Source organism: Schistocerca gregaria, chromosome 5, assembly GCF_023897955.1.
Source record: "Schistocerca gregaria isolate iqSchGreg1 chromosome 5, iqSchGreg1.2, whole genome shotgun sequence".
Lineage (NCBI taxonomy): Eukaryota > Metazoa > Arthropoda > Insecta > Orthoptera > Acrididae > Schistocerca > Schistocerca gregaria.
This window is the reverse complement of record NC_064924.1, coordinates 97,304,255-97,327,878: the sequence shown is the minus strand read 5'-3', so window position 1 is coordinate 97,327,878 and position 23,624 is coordinate 97,304,255. Positions and strand designations below refer to the sequence as shown.

Sequence of the window (23,624 nt, the reverse complement as noted above, 5' to 3'; positions counted from 1 at the left end):
CCTTTGCAGAAAAAGAAGTAGTTGCATGAATAGCTCAGACAGCAAACCAGTATTAAGCAAAGAAGGGAAGGATGAAAAATGTAAGGCACTTATAGAGGGGCTATACAAGGGACATGACCTAGAAAGAAATACTATAGAAAGGGAAGAGGAAGTAAATGAAGATGAGATGGGAAATATGATACTGTCAGAAGAATCTGACAGAGCACTAAAAGACCTAAGTGAAGCAAGCCCCCTAGAGTAGATGACATTCCTTCATAACTACTGTCATCTTTGTGAGAGCCAGTCATGACAAAACTATTCCACCTGGTGTGCAAGGTGTGCGAGATAGATGAAACACCTTCAGGCTTCAAGAAGAATGTAATAATTGCAATCCCAAAGAAAGCAGGCATGGACAGGTATGATTAATACTGAACCATCACTTTAATATTCTAGTTCAAAATAAAAGACTGGATAAATTGGTAGAAGCAAACTATGGGGGAAATCAGTTTGGGTAGCGGAGAAATGTAGGAACATGCAAGGCAATAATGGTGCTATGAAATGCTAAGGAAAGGCAAATCTACATATATAGAATTTGTAGATGTGGATCCATGAGCCATGGACCTTGCCAATGTTGGGGAGGCTTGCGTGCCTCAGTAATACGGATAGCTGTACGATAGATGCAACCATAATGGCGAGGTTTCTGTTGAAAGGCCAAACATACATGTGGTTCCTGAAGAGGGGCAGCAGCCTTTTCAGTAGTTGCAGGGGCAACAGTCTGAATGATTGATCTGGCCTTGTAACCAAAATGGTCTTGCTGTGCTGGTGCTGCAAATGGCTGACAGCCAGGGTAAAATATAGCCCTAATTTTTCCTAACGGCATGCAGCTTTACTGTATGGTTAAATAATGATGGCGCCCTCTTGGGTAAAATATTCCAGAGGTAAAATAGTCCCCCATTCGGATCTCTGGGTGGGGACTACTCAGGAGGATGTTGTTATCAGGAGAAACATAACAGGTATTCTACATATTGGATCGTGGAATGTCAGATCTCTGAATTGGGCAGGTAGGTCATAAAATTTAAAAAGGGAAATGGATAGGTTAAAGTTAGATATAGTTGAAGTTAGTGAAGTTCGATGGCAGGAAGAATAAGACTTCTGGTCAGGTGAATGCAGGGTTATAAATACAAAATCAAATAGGGTTAATGTAGTAGTTTAATAATGAATTTAAAAAAATAGGAGTGTGGATAAGCTACTACGAACAGCTCAGTGAATGCAGTATTGTAACCAAGACAGACATGAAGCCCATACCTACCACAGCAGTACAAGTTTATATGCCAACCAGCTCTGCAGATGAAGAAGAGATTGAAGAAATTTATGATGTGATGAAAGAAATTATTCTCATAGTTCAGGGAGAGGAAAATTTAATAGTCATATGGGACTGGAATTTGATAGCAGGAAAAGGAAGACAAGCAAAAGTAGTAGGTGAATATGGACCGGGGATAAGGAATGAAAGAGGAAGCTGCCTGTTAGAACTTTGCACAGAGCATAACCTAATCATAGCTAACACTTGGTTTAAGAATCATGAAAGAAGGTTGTATACGTGGGTGAGGCCTGGAGACACTGGAAGGTTCCATATATAATATATAATGGTAACACAGAGTTTTAGGAACCAGGTTTTAAATTGTAAGACATCTCCAGGGGCAGATGTGGAATCTGACCACAATTTCTTTCTTATGAACTGTAGACTAAAACTGAAAAAATTGCAAAAAGGTGGGAACTTAAGCAGATGGGACCTGGATAAACCAAAAGAACCAGAGGTTTTAGAGGGTTTCAGAAGGAGCATTAGGGAACGATTGATAAGAACAGGGGAATGAAATATAGAAGGAGAATGGGTAGCTTTGAGAGAAGAAATAGTGAAGGCAGCAGAGAATCAAGTAGCTAAAAAGCCAAGAGCTAGTAGAAATCGTTGGATAACAGAAGAGATATTGAATTTAACTGATGGAAGGAGGAAACATAAAAATGCAGTAAATGAAGCAGGCGAAAAGGAATACAAATGTCCCAAAAATGAGATCAACAGGAAGTACAAAATGGCTACGCAGGGGAGGCCAGAGGACAAATGCAAGGATGTAGAGGCGTATATGACTAGGGGTAAGATAGATACTGCCTATAGGAAAATTAAAGGGACCTTTAGTGGAAAGAGAACCACCTGTATGAATATCAAGAGCTCAGATGGGAAACCAATCCAAGGGAAAGCAGAAAAGTGGTAGGAGTATATAGAGGGTCCATAGAAGGGAACTGTACTTGAGGGAAATATTATGGAAATGGAAGAGGGCGTAGACAAAGATGAAATAGGAGATATGATACTCTGCGAAGAATTTGACACAGTGCTGAAACATATAAATCGTAACAAGGCCGCAGGAGCAGACAACATTCCATTAGAACTACTGATAGCCTTGAGAGAGCCAGCCCTGACAAAACTCTACCATCTGGTGAGCAAGATGTATGAGACAGGTGAAGTACCCTCAGATTTCAAGAAGAATATAATAATTCCAATCCCAAAGAAAGCAAGCATTAGAAAATTGCAGCGAAATGCAGGAAGATCTGCAGCAGATAGGCACTTGGTGCAGGGAGTGGCAACTGACCCTTAACATAGCCAAATGTAATGTATTGTGAACGCATAGAAAGAAGGATCCTTTATTGTATAATTATATGATAGCGGAACAAACACTGTTAGCAGTTACTTCTGTAAAATATCTGGGAGTACGCGTGCAGAATGATTTGAAGTGGAATGATCATATAAAATTAATTGTTGGTAAGGCAGGTACCATGTTGAGATTCATTGGGAGAGTCCTTAGAAAATGTAGTCCATCAACAAAGGAGGTGGCTTACAGAAGACTTGTTCGACCTATACTTGAGTATTGCTCATCAGTGTGGGATCCATACAAGGTCGGGTTGACGGAGGAGATAGAGAAGATCCAAAGAAGAGCGGCGCGTTTCGTCACAGGGTTATTTGGTAAGCATGATAGCGTTACAGAGACATTTAGCAAATTCAAGTGACAGACTCTGCAAGAAAGGCGCTGTGCATCACGGTGTAGCTTGTTGTCCAGGTTTCGAGAGGATGCATTTTTGGATGAGGTATCGAATATATTGCTTCCCTACTTATACATCCCGAGGAGATCACGAATATAAAATTAGAGACATTCGAGCGCGCACGGAGGCTTTCCGGCAGTCATTTTTCTTGGGTGGCTTGAGGAGTAGAAATGTAGATGTAGTGTTGACAGGTGTGAAAATTACTAAACTATCAGTTTAATAAGTCATGGCTGCAAAATACTAACACGGATCCTTTAAAGACGAATGGAAAAACTGGTAGAAGCCGACCTCAGGGAAGATCAATTTGGATTCCGTACAAAAGCTGAAGCACATGAGGTAATACTGATCCTATGACTTACCTTAGAAGATAGATGAAGGAAAGGCAAACCTATGTTTCTAACATTTGTAAACTTACAGAAAGCTTTTGACAGTCTTGGGTGGAATACCCTCTTTCAAATTCTGAAGGTGGCAGGGGTCAAATATAGGGAGTGAAATGCTATTTACAATTTGTACAGAAACCAGGTGGCAGTTATAAGAGTCAAGGGGCATGAAAGGGCAGCAGCGGTTGAGAAGGGACTGAGACAGGGTTGTAGCCTATCCCCAATGTTATTCCATCTATATACTGAGCAAGCAGTAAAGGAAACAAAAGAAAAATTTGGAGCAGGAATTAAAATCAATGGAGGAGAAATAAAAACTTTGAGGATTGCCTTCAACATTGTAAGAGCAGTTGAATGGAATGGGCAGTGTCTTGAAAGGAGGATATAAAATCAAAATCAAAAAAAGCAAAACGAGGATAATGGAATGTAGTCGAATTAAGTCAGGTGATGCTGAGGGAATCAGATTAGGAAATGAGACACATAAAGTACCGTAGTAGATGAGTTTTGCTATTTGGGGAACAAAATAACTGATGATGGTTGAAGTGGAGAGGATACAAAATGTAGACTGGCAATGCAAAGAAAGCATTTCTGAAGAAGAGAAATTTGTTAATGTCAAGTACAGATGTAAGTACCAGGAAGTCTTTTCTGAAAATATTTGTATGGAGTGTAGCCATGCATGGAAGTTAAAAATGGACGATAAATAGTTTAGACAAGACAAGAATAGAAGCTTTCAAAATGTGGTGCTAAGGAAGAATACTGAAGATTAGATGGGTAGATCACTTAACTAATGATGAGGTACTGAATAAAAGTGGAAAGAAGAGGAATTTGTGGCACAACTTGACTAGAAGAAGGGATAGTTGGTAGGACACATTCTTAGGCATCAAGGAATCACCAATTTAGTACTGGAGGGAAGTGTGGAGGGTAAAACTTGTAGAGGGAGACCAAGAGATGAGTACACTAAGCAGATTCAGAAGAATGTAGGTTGCAGCAGATACTCAGATATGAAGAAGTTTGCAAGGATAGAGTAGCATGGAGAGCTGCATCAAACCAATCTCTGAACTGAAGACCACAATAAGAGATGTAGAGAAAAGTTTTGACTATGTTGACTGGAATAAACATTTTGAATTGTTGAAGGCAGCAGGGATAAAATACAGAGAGAGAAAGAGTATATAAACATGTACAGAAACCAGATGGCAGTTATAACACTTGAAGGGCATGAAATGAAGTGGAGAAGGGAGTGAGATGGGTTTGGTATCTACAACAAAAAACGTTGATGTTCAAATGTGTGTGAATTCCTAGGGGTCCAAACTGCTGAGGTCATCAGTCCTGAGACTTACACACTACTTAAACTAACTTAGGGCCTACGCTAAAGACAAAACACACACACGCTAAAGACAAAAAACACACACACACACACACACACACACACACATACACACACAAAAGCAAAACAAGGGTGATGGGATGTAGAGAATTAAATCAGGTAATTCTTAGGTAATTATATTAGGTAATGAGACAGTAAAAGTGGTAGATAAGTTTTGCTATTTTTGTAGTAAAATAACGGAGTTTGATTGAAGTAGAGAAGGTATAGGGTAGTATGTAGACTAGGAAGGAAAGCATTTCTGAAGAAGAGAAATTTGTTAACATAAAATACAAATTTAAGTGTTATGAACTCTTTTATGAAGATATTTGTGTTGAGTTTAGTCTTATAGGAAAGAGAATTGTGGACAAGCAGTTCAGACAAGAATATAGAAGCTTCTGAAACGTGATACTACAGAAAATGCTGAAGATTCGTTGCCAGTTTTTTACTTATTACTAATTTATTACCAGTTCTATGCCATTCACCAGCTATACCTAAGCAATAATATCACTACAATCAAATGAACGGAATACTGCAATTTAAGCTATTCTACTAATACGGATACCATAAATATATTGAAGTTAAGAACCAGATGAGTGAGCAGCATAACCAATGCAGTGCTGAACAGGATTGGGAGGAAAAGAAATCTTTAGCTTAACTTGAATAAAAGAAGGGGTCAGTCACTAGGGCACTTCCTGAGACATGAAGGAATCATCAATTTAGCACTGGAGGGAAATGTGGAAGATAAAAATTGTAGGTTGCAGCAATATATATATATATATATATATATATATATATATATATATATATATACACAAAGATGATGTGACAAAAGCACTCGCAGGTCGGCAGACACACAAACGAACACAAACATACAGGACCAAACTCCAGATCTGCACCCACCAGTTAAAATGTACATCCCCATCTGATAACATTGTGTAGAAAGGAAAACTGTACACTGCTATTTTTGTTGTGTCGACTTTGTTACAACTAGTGTGGCACCCACCAATCCAAGTCCAAGAAACAAGAAACTTTATGTAAGATTAAGGGGAGAGTAGAATGTAAGTTACATATTTTAGAGTGATTTAATTGAGTTTTAACTGTATTGTGATAAGTTTTGTGTAATTTTGTACTGGGATGTACAAATACAATGGAAATTGTGTAAGATTTTACTAAATCCAACGCAACACAGTTTGTCACTATCTACGGTCAGGGGGTAGAACCAAAACTTTCGGTTGACCCAACCAAAGTTCAACGAGTGTGAGGCGAAAACATACTGGTAATTCAATGAAGTATTGGTTACATTACTCTGGATGCTGCTGCAAGTGACGTTTCTTGTCGTTTATTTGCCTCTAATTAAAAACACGAGCTGAAAGTGGAACTATCTTTTCAAGTTTTCGGAAATTTTTGTTACGGGCAAATAACTGCTCATAAAACGAATGAGCGATGAAAGTAGCTAACCGATAGTAATAATCCAGAGTCAGAAACCCTTGTTTCACGCCAGGAGGTACTTTAGAACTTACGAGACGTGTGCTGATAAAGCAAACGCAAGGCTTCCGTGTGTTCAACTGACTACCGTTCCCCCGGATCATGCGACCCGATAAATAAATAAATAGCAAATGCGATGAAAATATTTACCACTATCATCGATTCGTATTTACGTAACATGCACAAGTCGACTTTTATAATGTTTCACCGATATATTTCTGAACACTATATGTTCAACAAGATACATCGGATTGTCGATGCCGCCAATGGTGAGGAAGCTATTGTTGTACAAAATTAGTCAGTACGAATCCCACCAAACTGTAACTCCCAGAACTGTCTCATAGCTGCGGTAAATAAATCTTCTACCGTACTGATTGCACTATTACTGTGAACAATTTACTACAAAACGCCACAACAAACCTGTGGGTAATGAAACTCTCACTGATCAAACAGTGAATGTGTAAGTTCTCATCGTTTGATACGTCCATACGTGCTAGGGGGCTACATATTACGTGAACAATGGTTGCTCACAGTAAGACTTACATGAACTAACCTACGTGCTGCGGGGGGAAGGGGGGGCAAAAGTGTTTACTATTATTATAATATTATTAGTAGTGATATTATTATTATTATTATTATTATTATTATTATTATTACTGCTACTACTACGATCTTGCTGGGTCAAGCTGCTGCTGCTATCCGTGACAGAATTAGTGTTTGCAAATAGTTGCATTCATGTTTCGGTAAAATATTTAAATCCTTTACCTGCAACAGTTTGATTTCTTTCATACAGTCAAGGCGAGCCTTTGCGTCCATCATCTCGAAGATTTGCACTTTTTTCAAGGCAACGACAGATCCGTCCACTTTGCTACGTGCTCTATAAACGACGCTAAATTGTCCTTTGCCGATCTGTCGCTCAACGTTAAACTGATTTAAGCTTCCGTAACGCGACTCCCCTAGGTTGGCCGTCAGAGCCAGAATTTCCGCGTCACTCATGTCGGGAAGAGGCTTATGCGCACTCTTTTCGTTTCAACGTACTTTCTGCTCCGCGCCGTCAATTGGAATGTGGGGCGGCGACGCGACTTCCCCTACGGAACGACTGCGCAGACGCGAGATTCGACAAGTAACAGGTGACAACCTATGCTCTCCAGCTTTGACTTGCGCTCTCGTAAACATTCTGCTTGATTGAGTGTATGAGGTAGCCGATGTCGCTTCATTGTATCAGCGACACAGTTTCTTTTCATCACAGAAATGTTGTATTCCGAATTGTAGCTCTCAACAGCTACTAATGTGGTATCATTGACGTTGCGATGCGTCATTGCCATTGTTTACGCTTACAGTTGCTAAGTAACGGTGTTATTGCTTTTTACCGTCGGAAGGAGAAAGCTTAGACTAGCTGTATCTGAGATCAGAAAACCGTATAAAAGCTCATGGTACTGAAATTTTGATTGTCTTCTTGTCGTATGTATTAACTGTGACTGTGTCGCGAGAAATTCAGACACGTTTACACAGTGGTTGTTGTTTTGCTGTCCTGTTACCTAGCAACGCAGTATTTACGCCTACTATTCATCAGCACTTGAAGGTTATCGACCAAAGCACACATGACAAAGAGACACGACAGTCCATTTTCATAGCTTCATTTGTGGCAGTCTTCATAGTTATCATTACTGCACTATACCAACATCTCTGTTCGTTGACAGGTGGAGAGGAGCGAGAGACTACAACCATTTTTAGATATTCACGTTTTATGTCATAAGAAAGGCCTACGTAATTTTGAAGAATTAAGGGCAGGAGCTTAGGCAACAAATAAGTATCCACTATATCCGCTTGGCATCTATTAACATGTACAGTAAATGACCTTGTGAAAATTTATTGGCAAGATTCCCATGTAAGGGATATTGTGACTGCCCTCTACAGCAATAGGCCCTCCTTTCTTGTCGTCTGTATAATGTACGATACTCATGGTAGTCTAAAATGGTCACTGTCATTTTAATGCATTTTTGTGATGCATCGTAGTTCAAGGGACGCCCATATGATAGTTTGTACCGGGGCGGGGGATAGACATAGGAGGCTCGGAGTATTTTTAATGTTTCGGAAGCGAAAGATGACTTTTAAGTAGCCATAAAAAAGTTCCAGTTCCGACCCTGTTAACAACACCGATTTTTAAACCATTTTCTAACCGCTTGACAATGGCTGAGGAGATCCCTTAACGCGGCTGCAAACCCGACAATATTTTAAAAGAAATTTAAGGTTTGCAAAACACACTTATTCCAGACAGCCTGTAAACTCAATTTTGATTAACACTTCACATCCGGAGAGCACACTAAGCGTTAGAGGGAGCGAATCGAGACTTTCTGTTTTTCCTAGCGTCTGTCTCTCCATTTTCTTATTGAGAAGTAAGACAACTCCCAAAGCCGTTGTCACAACTGCATTATTGGGATGCTAACTTCAACGAGACAGCTGTCAGTTTCTTTTCTGTTCTTGTCCAGTGTGAACTACGCCCCATATTTATTCATATGACTCATATGCAGTGTAGAAATACGGCATTACTATGTGAATAGAACAAGAATACAGAAAGACGGAACTACATATAAAAATAACTAAATGTCAATGTCTAAGATCCTAATTCATATAATAGCTGTATCGTCAGCTTTCATCAGGTCACTCCAACTCCCCTGTGCTTGATTAGCAAAGCTCGCCTGCACATCGACCATGGCCATTGCGAGCTCTGTTCGGTTTGACCCATAGTTTCCCTTCGAGTTCTGTGCCAGCAATAATAGTTATGCTCTCGGAACCACTTATGCTCCTTTTCAGCAAGCTGACAATTCTGATCCCTCATGTCTCTCACCTCGATATTACTGGCATCAAGCTGTTCTGTTTGCCATAACGGTGGGTTTCTATTTTGTCGTAGACCGCTACGTACACTATGTTATCAAAAGTATCCGGACACCCCCAAAAACATACGTTTTTCAAATTAGGTGCATTGTACTGCCATCTACTGCCAGGTACTTCACATCAGCGACTTCAGCAGTCATTAGAAATCGTGAGAGCAGGATGGGGCGCTCCGCGGAACTCATGGACTTCGAACTTCGTCAGGAGATTGGGTGTCACTTGTGTCATACGTCTGTACGCGAGATTTCCACACTCCTAAACATTCCTAGATCCACTATTTCCGATGTAATAGTGAAGTGGAAACGTGAAGGGACATGTACAGCACAAAAGCGTATGGGCCGACATCGTCTGTTGAGTGACAGATACTGCCGACAGTTGAAGAGGGTCATAATGTGTAGTCTGTCCAGACCATCACACAGGAATTCCAAACTGCATCAGGATCCACTGTAAGTACTACAACAGTCAGACGGGAGGTGAGAAAACTTGGATTTCATGGTCGAGCGGCTTCCAAAAAGCCACACATCACGCTGGTAAATGCCAAACCACGCCTCGCTTGGCGTACTGAGCGTTAACATTGGACCATTGAACAGTGGGAAAACGTTGTGTGGAGTGACGAATCACGGTACACATTGTGGCGATCCGATGGCAGGGTGTGGGTATGACGAATACCCAGTGAACGTCATCGGCCAGCGTGTGTAGTGCCAACAGTAAAATTCGGAGACGGTTTTGTTACGGTGTGGTCTTTTTTTTTTTTCATGGATGGGGCTTCCACACCTTGTTGTTTTACGTGGCACTGTCAGAGCACAGGCCTACATTGATGTTTTAAGCACCTTATTGCTTCCCACTGTTGAAGAGCAATTCGAGGATGGCGACTGCATCTTTCAACACGATTGAGCACCTGTTCATAATGCACGGTCTGTGGCGGAGTGGTTACACGACAATAACATCTCTGTAATGGACTGGCCTGCACAGAGTTCTTACCTGAATCCTATAGAACACATTTGGAATGTTTTGGAATGCCGACTTCGTGCCAGGCGGTACCGACCGTATCGATATCTCTCCTCAGTGTAGCACTCCGTGAAGAATGGGCTGCCACTTACCAAGAAACCTTCCAGCACCTGATTGAATGTATGCCAACGAGAGTGGAAGCTGTCTTCAAGGCTAAGGGTGGGCCAAAACTATACTGAATTCCAGCATTACCGATGGAGGGCGCCACGAACTTTTAAGTCATTTTCAGCCAGGTCTCCGGGTACTTTTGATAACATAGTGTATGTCTTTCTGTATGGGTAACTCCACATTCTCCTGTAGCTTGTGGTATTTCCAAAGCAGGATCTCGCTTTTATGATTGCGGGTGGATGGATGTTGCTCAGCAGAGGAAGCCAAAAAATGGGCGTTGGTGCGATTGTCCCAGTTATGAACTGCATAGTGTCGGTCAACTGGATGTCGATCAGGTGGCAATTATGAGAGCGAAATCGTCAACACTTCCTAACAAGAAGCATGTTTATTCGACAGAAGCTAAAGTATAGGTGAAGCTGAATGTCTGTCTCAGCAGAGAGTGCTGCAATTTTTTCAGATATAGAATTTTCGACCTAAATTATAATATTCGCTGAATAAGGAAGTCCCAGAACATACCAGAAAATTAGAATGCGTCAGTATATTGCTTGAATGTGCGAGGCTATGAAAATCGCAATATTATTGCGCAATATTTATGTCCGGAACGCGTCAGTAAAGAACTCTTGCGTTCGTAGTGAACATGTTGGCTCTCGGCAATGTGGATGTGTATTGCGATTGAGTTGATTGACCTGCGATACACAAGCAGAAATTTGCTGAAGGGGTAAAGAAACTAACAGCAGTTTTCTGTAATATTTGATGCAACATGGGCTCCTTCATGGCAGCATAAATTCGTAAATCACGGCAAGAACTAATTAAGGATTAAATAAGTGAACAGAAGAATTTATCATGTACAGACGCTAATTTCTAATTATTTCACTACTGTAATCACTCTTGCAAATGAAATAAAACAATTGTGCCAGTTGAAATCTTACATGATTTCATGTTTGTGCCGTGACAACCGGAACCGACCGGAAAGCTGGTCTCATGTTATTTCTCAATTATGAGAACTGCTCTAAGTAGAATACAGTTTCTTCTGCTGCTGAGGATAGCGAGGTATCTAGAGTTAACTGATCAATCAGGAACTTCATATGTGTAACACTGTGCTTTCATACGCTGGTTGAAAAATTGCAACATGTAACGGGACATCCTCCTCTATCATTACTTTTCCTCAACAGTAGTTGTCGATACCAGTATTATTTTTCGAATTTTGAACAAGTCAGTATAATTTCAGTTGCTTTTCTGAAAACTTTCATATAATATTATACACAATATGTTATATTTCAAGCAAAAATTCATGAAAAGCAATTACTTTATAAAATATTTTAGTTTCGATGTTATAATCGATAAGTACTAGTTCTGAATGCACAGTTAAAATTATTTTTTAGAAACATTCGAAATTACGAATTATTTGTATATTTAAAATTTCTATTATTCATTACGCAATCCTGTACTGTTTATTAAATTTATTTCTGGATTCATTTATGAAATAATAATCGAAATTGATAACGTAACGAAATTCATTTGTTAAGAAAAATTGTAAACCCTTTGGAACATTGTTATTTTCGCAGAGTGTAGGAGTCGTAATCTTGCCTCTGATGTGATCGGACGTATTTTTGTAAAATAGGTGCGAACAATGTAATTTCGGCTTTGCTAATGTGAGAAATAAAAATACAGCATGATATACTAAAATGAGAGAAAATCAGTGGAAAATATATTTACGTAAAACAATTCTGCAACAACAATCTTCCAATTTATTTAGTTCAAACCAACCGTGAGTACCTGAGATTTTCAGCTTCAAGAATCAGACCCATATACAAGAAAAACTGGAGCGATCTCAACATGACAAGCTAAGTGAGCCTGAAAGTTTATTGTAATCTTCGCTCGTCTCAAATCTTCATAAAAGACTTTCTTTATTAATTACTTGGACTGGGCATTGTTTAATGTGGGCAATGGATGGAAGAAGGGAGGAGGTGGAGATTACAAACACCAACAAATAGTTAGTATAAAGTAATGAAATTTCGAGAAAACATTTGTGTAGGTAACATAGCAATATCACTGGTTAATGTAAGCGTGAGGAAAGCCACTGAAAATGTGAAATTCTGGTACATTAATAATCGACGATACCACCAGAATATTGAATGCAAGCAGGCAAACGTGCATACATTGTGCAGATGCAGAATATCAGTTTGTTGGATGTAGTTCCATGTCTGTTGCTCCATATGTGCTCGATTGGGGACGGATCTGACGATCGACCAGGCCAAAGCAACATGTCTATTCTATGTAGAGCATGTTGGGTTACAACAGCGGCATGTGGGCGAGCGTTATCCTGTTGGAAAACTCCACCTCAAATGCTGTTTATGAATGGAAGCACAACAGCTCGAATCAACAGACTGACGCACAAATTTGCAGTCAGAGTGTGTGGGATAGCAATAAGAGTGCTCCTGTCGTGATACAAAATCGCGTCCCAGACCACAAAATCGCGTCCCAGACCACAACTCCAGATGTAGTTTCAATATGCCTCAGCTGCTGACAGGTTGGTTGCAGTCGCTCACCTGGCCTCTTAACTAACACACGGCCCTCACTGGCCCTGAGGCAGAAACGGCTTTCTTCAGAAAACACAACAGACCTCCACCGTGCCCTCCAATGAGCTCTCGCGTGGCACCACTGAAGTCGCAATACGTTGACGGTGGTTTAAAGTCAGTGAAATGCATGCTATAGGGCTCGGAACTGTCCTTGAAGTAACCGATTTGTAACAGTTCGTTGTGTCACTGAGGAGCGAACAGCTGCTCAGATTGCTGCTGCAGATACAGTATGACGAGCCAGAGTCATACGCTGACTACCGTAGTCTTCCCTGTCCTGAGCACATTCTTCTTGCTACCGTACATTCTCATGACCACCACTGCCAGCACTCATACACAGTGGCTACATTCCTGCCAAGTCTTTCTGCAGTATCGCAGAGGGAACATCCAGCTTCTCGTAACCCCATTACATGATCTCGTTCAAACTAAGTGACTTGTTGATAATGGCACCTTTGGCGCCTTAGAGGCATTCTTGACTAACATCAACTCACCACGTTCAATCTCAAAGATAACTAATGCTCACGACTTTTTTTTCCTTTATTAAGTTTTGATTCCCCCTGAAGGGGGCGGGCTGGCAGCAGCTTAGTATGCCACTCTTCAGCCTACAGAATTTGTTTAAAAATATGATGATAATAAATAATAAAAGCAGGCGATAAAATCGGTGACTTAAATGGTAAAATGGTGGAAAATCGTGGGACTTAAAACATAACAACAAAGGGTTGATGTTGCGAATAATATACATATGAAGCAGACAGGTAAAAGAACACGGCGACAGTCTGGTTTCTGTTTGCAAGAGATATAAAATTTATACCCAGCGACAGCATGGTTTCTGTTTGCAACACTTTGGAAAGACGAACAACACTGAACATTGACTTGAACACTGCACTAAAAAATCGGCACAAATATGATATACCACAGCCAAGGGCAGATGGGGGGAACCTGGACAGATGACAGGAAAGGAAAGGGGGGGGGGGAAGGAGAGAAAGAACGAAGAGGGGGGAGGGGGAAAGAAGCCGATGCCGTTGGAGGACGAGGGCCCATAAGAGGGGGGGGGGGGGGTGCTGGGCAGACGCGAGAGGGAGTAGGGAAAGGCAGATGAGGGGAATACAAAAGGACTTGGGGGGAGGGGAGGCAGGGAGAGGTTAGGTGGGGAGAAAACGGGATGGAACGGGGGAAAGAGGGAGCCCGGGGAAAGGAGATGAAGGGTGTAGAGATGGAGGGTAGGGGGGACACAACAGTGAAGGCATGGCAGAGGGCAGGAATTGGAGAGGAGAGGAGCAACCAGGGGGTGAGGGGGATCAAGGCGGCGGGAGGTGTACAGTATGCAGATACGTTCGAGGAACAGGAGCAGATGGGGGAAAGGAATGAGGTCGTAGAGGATCCGTGTGGAGAATGGGTAGTGTACACGGAAGGAGAGGCTTAGTGCATGACGCTTGAGGATCTGGAGGGACTTATAGAATTTGGGGGGGGGGGGGGGCAGGGAGCGGACGCTCACGACCGTTACGGCTTGCATTTAAGTCAAACGTGATTTGCACCCTCATAGTGGCGCTACTGGCGCCACTCTAATGCGACTCACCCGAAATCTGAATAGACATCATCATTCAGATGTAGAAACACACCTAACAACTTACATTTATCTCGCACAATACCTTTTTGGTGTTGGGATTTTTTTTTTCTCTCCGTGATACCGCTTCCAGCTCACATCCCAAACTTATGTCACTTAAGCCTAGTTTACACGACGACACTAGGTTCCAGGCAAATGCACTACCAGCCACTGCGCATGCGCGCCGTGCGGCTGCGCAACTAATAAGTGAAACTAAACACTTTCGGCGTGTTCCAACTTTGGCGTCACTAGTTGCATGTGTTTTGAGGTTATATGTGTTCGCAGGGTGTAGACAAACTGAAATATGAAGTGAGTAACGGAGAATAATGTTCGCTTTTTGGATATCTATGCTTTGCATAGATGTTTGTGGGATTTCAGCGATGCCAATTACAAAAGAAGCTGCTCGTGACACCATTACGTGTGATCAGAACACAGATAGTTTGACAATATCTGAGATTCATTGGAAGAATCCTAAGGAAATGCAATCCGAAAACAAGGGAAGTAGGTTACAGTACACTTGTTCGCCCACTGCTTGAATACTGGTCAGCAGTGTGGGATCCGTACCAGATAGGGTTGATAGAAGAGATAGAGAAGATCCAGCGGAGAGCAGCGCGCTTCATTACGGGATCATTTAGTAATCGCGAAAGCGTTACGGAGATGATAGATAAACTCCAGTGGAAGACTCTGCAGGAGATACACTCAGTAGCTAGGTACGGGCTTTTGTTGAAGTTTCAAGAACAGAGAGATTAGAGCACACACAGAGGCATACCGACAATCTCTCTTTCCACGAACAATACGAGACGGGAATAGAAGGGAGAACCGATAGAGGTACTCAAGGTACCCTCCGCCACACACCGTCAGGTGGCTTGCGGAGTATGGATGTAGATGTAGATATCTGAGCTGCAGGGCAAAATTTAGTGAAGTAGGAGCACATATACAACTGAATTAAGAAAAATACAAGCAAATGCTCTTGTCTACAAGACTAAAATCCCGTCGTTTGAGTTGGTCGACTCTGGTTTTCTTTTTTTGTTAAGGGGTATTGTTGACAGTAGGGGAGGCTACAGAAATTAAGAAGCTGCATTCTTTATTCAATATTTATCTTTTTAAAACGTCGCAGCAGTGCTCCCCATTGACATATGTTTGAATTTTGAAATATTGCCACTGAACAGATCTATCTTCAAAGGAGTAGTTTGCAAACCATTCTCTACTTAATGCGACCTGCTTCGAATAGTTACTGCTGTCAGTGTTACTAACCGCTACTGTTAATGTTAATAATTATTGATGTAAATGAAATAGCGTCATCAGCAGCATCTTATAGCATGCTGAGTGTTCTCACAATGTGATATGCAATTTCAGTTCTGGCGGCAGTGGTTCATGCATTGCAATATCTTTATTCCTTATCGCATAATTAACTCTATTTAGAAGAAACATGAACAGTTCTGGTGACATTAAAAAAACTTCTTGGGTCTTCAGTTATAAATTATTGCAGCAAGGATGCTGAGCAACCGAGCTGACGTATTTTCTTCATCCACTCACGAATCGATACAAGTTTCTTATTTTCTTTTCTTATGCAGCGATTCCACGCAATATGAAACCATTTGCGTGCAACTCATTCCACACAATGAGTGGCGCAACCCAATGTCGTCGTGTAAAGTAGGCTTTACTTTTTTTTGACGTCTTCGCGAAATTTCGTTCGGAGCGAATTGAAACTCCCGGCGTCGTCAGGAACTGCCGTGTCTCCGCGAAGTATCAACGTAACACTTTACAATACATTACACAATATACTGAAGGAGCATCAGCATTGTTAAGCTCTGGAGTCTCATTCAATGTGCTGCGCAAACTGTCAATAACGATCTCAGGCAGCCGATTTTATTGCGCAGTACTCAGTATTGCGCAACAAATATTGGACGGATGATAGCCGCTTAAGGGCGGTGTTGCGCAAAACACGTCAGTTCTTACCGACACCGGCATCATTCAGTTATCTCCGAACGAATTTCAGCAAAGAACTGCACAAAAGCAAATGACCAAACATGCAGAAGTGAGCTGGAGGAAGTGTATGAAAGCACCATGTCGCACTTTGAACAAATGAAGTTACTGATTGATCAGGTAATTCTTGATACTCATTGTCCACAACAGGAGAGGGAACAAAAGGTCATGGTGACAGGATGGCAAACAGAAATGTTTACTCCACTTGTAACAATTCTCAGTAGTGACAAATAAGATCAGGTCAGCTGTCCAGTATTTATTTTTCTTGCAGCAGTTGTCACAGTACAAACACGTGATCATGTAAGCTTTCAATTGGTATAATTGTTTTATTTCATCTGCAACTGTAGTTACAGCACATAAATAAATAGAAACTAGCATATATACTGGATAAACTCTGCTGTTTACTTGTTTAATTTATGATTAATTCTTGTTGTGATTTACAGATGTATGCTCTGAATAATTTCTGGTTGTATTTTGCAGGACAAGCAACTCGTCCAGCCCTAATAATTATGTGGTGTCGTGTGCAACAGATAATACACCATCTTATCGGTTCCACAGGCATACATAATGTTTGTCTGTGGTCGATCCCTAATTCGGCAGCGCAGGTAACGAAGCATACAAAGGCCGTTTCACTCATGTCAGTGATGCCGCTGCGATGTTAACCAAGGTGCATCTGACGTTACCGACGTGGTGTCTGGCGGACTTGCCTCTTGCGTGGCGTCTAACCAAACTGCTCCTATGCAGTTTCCCACCCCACCCAGCTGAGGAAGCCTCTGGGCTACCACAATGACCACACTATGAGCAAACAACTCAAACAGAACCGCAAAACGACACGCAGTGGTGGTGACTCAGGCGAATCGTCTGCCAGAAAAATCAAGAGGATCAATACCGAAGAAGAAGCACCCTTGCTCCTGCCTCTTTCCGACACAGAGGATATCAATTTCGATTATTCCGTGATTACATCCGACAAATTCACAAGACACTCACTAGATGCCGCTGATGTACGACTCAGAGGACTTTAGGTTTGCACTGAAAAGCATGGAAAACAGAGGCATGCAACATCACACCTATGATCTTGAACCCATCAATATCCTCAAGGTAGAGATCAGAAAGCTTCCTCCCATGGCAAAGAGGCAGACATCCAGCAAGAACTAAAATAATTAGGATTGAAATCCCAGGTCGTCGTCAAGATGCACGAAACTGAGGCAGTGGAAAAAAGACAAATCAGAGAACAAATTTAGTACACCTATATTCATCGCAAACATCGTCGAGTACGACAGGTTTGCAGATGTCTACAAAATCACCCACCTCATGTACCATAAAGTAGCCGTGGAATTATACAGAACAAGAAATGGCCAACCAATGTTTCTGGTGCCAAAGGTTCAACCACAGTTCACGAAATTGCCACGCAGACCCCCGCCGTGTAAAATGCGGCGCCAACCCTCTCACCAGCCTTTGCCTGAAAGCAACAACAGACCCTCGTAAGTGCGTGAACTGCAAAGGAACACACAGACAATGTCCACCCTGGATCGTAAAGGCAAAGTCCATGCAGCCAAACAGAGATCGAAAGCGGAAGCTGCACCCAAAGCAGCCCCTGCTCGTAATGCGCAAAACTATCCGCTGCTGAGAAACACATATCAGCACAAAAAGCGGCCCAACCCGCCGCTGCCATCCCCACCACTGCTCCCCACTCCCCTCCCGCCACCGCTCACGTCGTGCAGGTCGCCACTAAGCCACCACTAGAGATGGGTCGAACTTGTTCATTCCCATGAACTACTTCATTCATTTCACTCTTTGCCGTGAAGCGTTCAAATGAAGTAGTTCATTCATGAAGTACGGAAGCCTGGCGAAGTTGCCCAGTTCGCCGCTCAGCCGCGGCAACGCTCGCTTCGCCTCGCTCGTACAATAAAGCTTCGTAATACTTCATAATGTTACCAACAGATGGCCGAACTATGCAGTAAAGTGCACGCAACGTTTTACGCTCTTAACAGCGTCTGAGTTAACTTAAATAGAGCATGGTCGAAGGGGACAAAGGAAAGATAAACAGAGAAGCCTGTCACATATAAAGAAGGTATTACATTTAATCTTGCCCGACATTTTCTCATGAAGCGCCCAAAAAAAGTCTGTAACTGCCAAATGAAACATTATTTGTTGTATTCACGGACTGAAAACTAGGGCTACCAACGAAATGCAGTCCAATTTTATGTTCCTTTTAAAATTTAATCCAAAATAGAATGAGTATGTTTACCACTGTCGCAAAGTCTATATACCCACGTTAAGTAATTATTCAGAAGTTTTCCTATAGATTTTACTTTTGTTGAGAATAATAACCCTCCAGATTCAAAACATAAACTGTCACCTGTAGTCATTGGTACGATTTCAGGTAAAATCCCTCTTTCAGTGTTATTAACAAACCTTCTATTTTCATGTTAGCTGCGTGTGCTCACACAACCAGCCTCTTCGTTTGTATCTTTAGTTTTCATTTGTCTACAAGCGCTGCCAACGGTAGGCTACCCGTAGATGCGAAGTTTAACTGCACAAATAGTCACAGGTAATGATGTCAGCACTGCAGGAAGCAGCTGACGCTGCCTTCCCCTCGCCCCTCACCTCCCCAACCCCTCGTAAACCTATCGTTCCCCACAAACACCGCGCGATTCGTCGACAGCCAGTAGAGGGAGGACTGAAGGTTGACTGAAGTGAAGGGAGGATGAGTGACGTAGCGCCGATGTAGTGGGAGAGGAAGAGGGGAAGACAGCGAGTGAACTAGAAAAAAGTGTGGAGTGTGCAGTCTGTGAAGAGTTTGAAGTACCAGTTCATTGAAATTGAGTGGTTAGTTCACACTTCACTGGAGTGAAGCGTTCATTTGAACGACTCATTCACGAGCTCCCCATCACTAGCCACTACAGTCAGCCAGCAGCTAGCCGACAGAAAGCGTAATCAGACAATCAGACGGAGCGGCCACGCTCAACCACCTTCACGACATTGCCCGTCTGATAGGCAACTTAAACATTAGCGAAATAGTCACCACGGTGAAAACTACGATGGAGCAGCTACTGACTGCCCCAGACAACCTGTCGAAATTCTTGATTATTGCCTCACCAATGATGTCATTCTTTAATGGACCCTAATCTTAAGGACTCCCTTATCATAATAAACTGGAATGCAGATGGCATCTTACACCAAAAATACTCCCTTGAACTTTCTTAGATTACTATGGGGTTGACAACAGACTACTAGGCGAGAGTCACCTTAAGCCCTGCGACAACCTTAGAATTAGAAACTACATTATGCATAGAAACGATAGGGTAAACCGTCCCAAAGGAGGGACGCTAGTACTAGTCAAAAATAGGTTACCCCATAAGCTCATAGACATTCCGCCACTAGGTAGGATCGAGGCCATTGGGATAGAAATAGAAGTAAACAGGACGACTTTCATACTAGAGGCAGCCTATCAGTCTCCCTGTAGGACTATTTCCCCAGTAGATGTGATGTAGAAGCACTACTAGATTTAGGTCAGAGAGTGATTATTGGAGGGGACCTAAACTCGAAACACATGACATGGGGTTGTCGAACGGGAAACGTAAGTGGCAGAATCTTGCACATCCTGATAGAGGCAAGGGACGATGTCACCTTCTTAGCAACAGAAGAGCCAACATAGAAGCACCGCAACCAACACTATCAAAAAATAGTTCAAATGTCTCTAAGCACTATGGGACTTAACATCTGAGGTCATCAGCCCCTAGACTTAGAACTACTTAAACCTAACTAACCCAAGGACATCACACACATCCATGCCCGAGGCAGGACTCGAACCGGCGACCGTAGCAACAGCGCGGTTCCGGACCGAAGCGCCTAGAACCGCTCGGTCACAGCAGCTGTCCCAACACTATCGCCTTGATATTCTAGACATAATTCCAGTAAAAAAACTTCCCGTGGGCGTATAACCCAAGGACAATAAACGAACTCGACTCCAATCGTGTTACAGTCTGCCTGGAAATAGCTGGTGCCAACCACATCAGGAAAAGCGCAACCTACTCGACCGACTTAGAGAGTTATGCACACCTAATACGCCTCCAAATCGACCATCTTCCAAGCATAAACAACAGAAGGCGAAACGATGAAAAAGTGAAGCACTTCACTAGTACACTAAGTGAATGTTATAAGAGGTCAACGACGAGGCCGACGCACCACAACAGACGACAACCTTCCCGACGAAATACAGCAACTACTGAGATCCAAGCGACATTTCAGGGCACCCTGGCAGACTTACAGGGATCCAGTAGACAGCAGGATCCTCAACAGTCTTGCCCAATTGCCCAAGAAGTCAGGAACCACCTGACTGAACACAGAAGCGCGCGTTGGGTAAAATCGTTTCACGAAACGCAACACAACCCGCGAAAGTTCTGGCGGGTTGTAAAATCCCGGCGAGAACCACCAAAAACCATTCACGTACTTCATGGCGAAAACGGCATAGTCTTCGCGACCCCTGACAAAGCCGAAGCATTGGCAAATTTCTCGAACGCCAGTTCTCTTCCAGAATGGTCAGCTCAGCCATCAAAGGGATCGGCAACTCCAATTCACCCTGTCCCGATGGCGTTAGGCAACTTCGACTCAAAAATCTTCCACCCTCAGCCATCCTTTACTTCACCTCCATCTACCATTCCTGTCTAAATTTACATGACTTACACCCTGGAGGACAACCAAAGTCATCACCATTTCGACACTGAGAAAAAATCCTCCATTCCAAAAAAATTATAGACCAATATCCCTCCTAAGCTCCCTGAGTAAAATCCTGGAACGCTTAATCCTCGCATCATTGCTATCCTTCCTCAGTGACAGACAAATCAACATCCCCAAAAAATTTGGCTTTCGTGCTGGGCGTGGTACAACAACCCAGGCCACCCAGGTCGTTGAGCAAATCTGTAAGGCCGAGGCAGAAGGACACAGCACAGGAGCGGTGTTCTGAGATATAGAGAAGGCCTTCGAGCGAGTATGACACGACTGCGTAACCTACAAACTCCTTGACATCGAGTATCACCTCCACATAATCAAAACGGTTTAACCATTGGATATAGGGGCACAATCCATCCAGAGTACCTAAAATTTAATGAAAATAAGGGAAGTATGAACAAGAACTCATTTAGTAATAAAAACCGTATGGGTACAATAATTGATGGAGATATCTGTGTGAAAATGACATGCCATAAATACAGCAGACGCACTGAGCGATAAGCCGTTTAGGTGGCGGAAATCGGGTCTACACGTGCGTGGGGGGGCAGTATGATCTATAGAAATTTGCCTGCCGTGCACATTCATAGACAGAAAGGAACCTAACTTTTTTGCCTACGAATGTGACCACGCCATACGAATTTCTATACGCCATATTGTCCCACAGCGCATACGTTGACCCGATTTCTGCCATCTACAATGTTTATCGCCCAGACCATAGGTGGGTACTTTCCTCTCTGCATCTCCATGCATTACGGTGTGCTGTTTTTATGATACGTCATTTTCACACAAAATTCCCGCTCAGTTATCGTCTTTATAGAATGAGATTTTCATGCTGCAGAGGAGTGTGCGCTGATATGAAACTTCCTGGCAGATTAAAACTGTGTTCCGGACCGAGACTCAAACTCGGGACCTTTGGCTTTCGTGGGAAAGTGCTCTACCATCTTAGCTACCCAAGCACGACTCACGCCCCGTCCATTATAAGTCGGTTCATGTTGATTCTTACCACATTTTCATTAATTAGTAGGCACTCTGGATGGATTGTGCCCCTATATGTAATTGTTAACCGGTTATGTTTAGCGTACTGTCACCCTTTCTGGATTCATTCATGGTAGGCGTTTTTAATTTTTGACTGGATGTTCATTAGCGGACTTTTATTGCATTACGTTGGGAGGACTGAGGGACTGTAGATTCATATTTTGCGCGTACTTACTATCCGCTAATTGCGTCATTTTTTATAGTCAAGGAAAGTTAGATCCCGTCCATGTTGTAGCTTTAATGTTGTGATTCACCACATAAATAATTTGTTCTATTTCCCACTATTGATTGAATCTATAATTGGCCCACAATTGCAGCGAACCTGTTTACTAATTTAACAATTCAACCTGATGATGTGGGTCCTAGTGTTTGAAGTCACTCATTAAATAAATTATTTACAAGAGCACTCACGCGATTATTACTCAAGATGCTTCAAATCTGCATGTGGAGCTAAGGGATGTAATAACAGAACTGTTTTAGTAATTGTTGAAGGAAGGCTGAGTGCTCATAAGACTGTGGAAAGAATTCCAAACCCTATTGCCATACCTTCATGACCAGGGTAGTACATGGCATATTTCAGCAGGATAATGCAATACCACAGACTGCAGTTCACACCACAAACGCTTTGAGGAATGCACAGATATTTGACTGAACTGCCAAATCTTTGTAACCATGTCTGGGATGCGATGGGAAGACGGAATATCATATCAACCTCCAGTTAGCAGTCTTCATGACGTCATGTAGCATGTGTTTGGAGTGTGGCAAGAATGAGAGTGGGAGGTCGTTTGTGTGGTATCACATATCCGTACCACCCCATGGGTGTCATAGTTGGCAACGGAAACGCAAGTTTCCATCTGACACCAATAGCGGTTGTGCGGGATCTGGCGGACCCAATGGTGCAATCCTGCTGAGCTACGCCTCCAGCGGCTCTGTACTCTGAGCAGCCTCTGCTTCGGCAGTATAGGACGGCCGGCAGTAGCTATTCGCCCACTTGCACTCAGAGCCACTTCACTACGTGAAGCTACGAAGCCGCCGCCAAGTCGTAGCTTCAACACCATAGGTCGTGCTTTTGTTCAGAAAGTCTCTTTCTTGTTGACACTAAGAACTGGACTCTGTTTCTTGTAATGAATCTTCGTAAGCTTGGAGAAATACAATTTAAGTAAATCTTATGTTAACTTGTTCGTTAATCACATCTGCTCCTGTCCAGCTCTCCTACGACAGCTGCCGCTCTGTAGCCTACCTCTCCTTACCATTGCTGACGAAACTGTACTCAACAGTTTGCTTCCGTGCCACAACGAATAAAAGAGTGCATTCGTGGCTGTGGGGGCCACACTACATATTGGTGTCGATGCACGATATTAGTTCCTAATGGAACGAATATCTATTCATTTAAT

General features: G+C 42.5%; 1 protein-coding gene across 1 annotated transcript in view; it reads right to left on the bottom strand.

Moving 5' to 3' along the window:
* The window catches only part of LOC126272285 (serine/threonine-protein kinase Nek7-like), a 65,519-nt gene extending 57,958 nt beyond the window's left edge, over nucleotides 1–7,561 (bottom strand). Inside the window, exon 1 of the mRNA XM_049975042.1 lies at nucleotides 7,057–7,561. Coding sequence (XP_049830999.1) covers nucleotides 7,057–7,287 — 231 coding nt within the window. The 5' untranslated portion in view covers nucleotides 7,288–7,561. The remainder of the gene's footprint in view (nucleotides 1–7,056) is intronic.
* Between the last annotated feature and the right edge of the window lie 16,063 nt (nucleotides 7,562–23,624).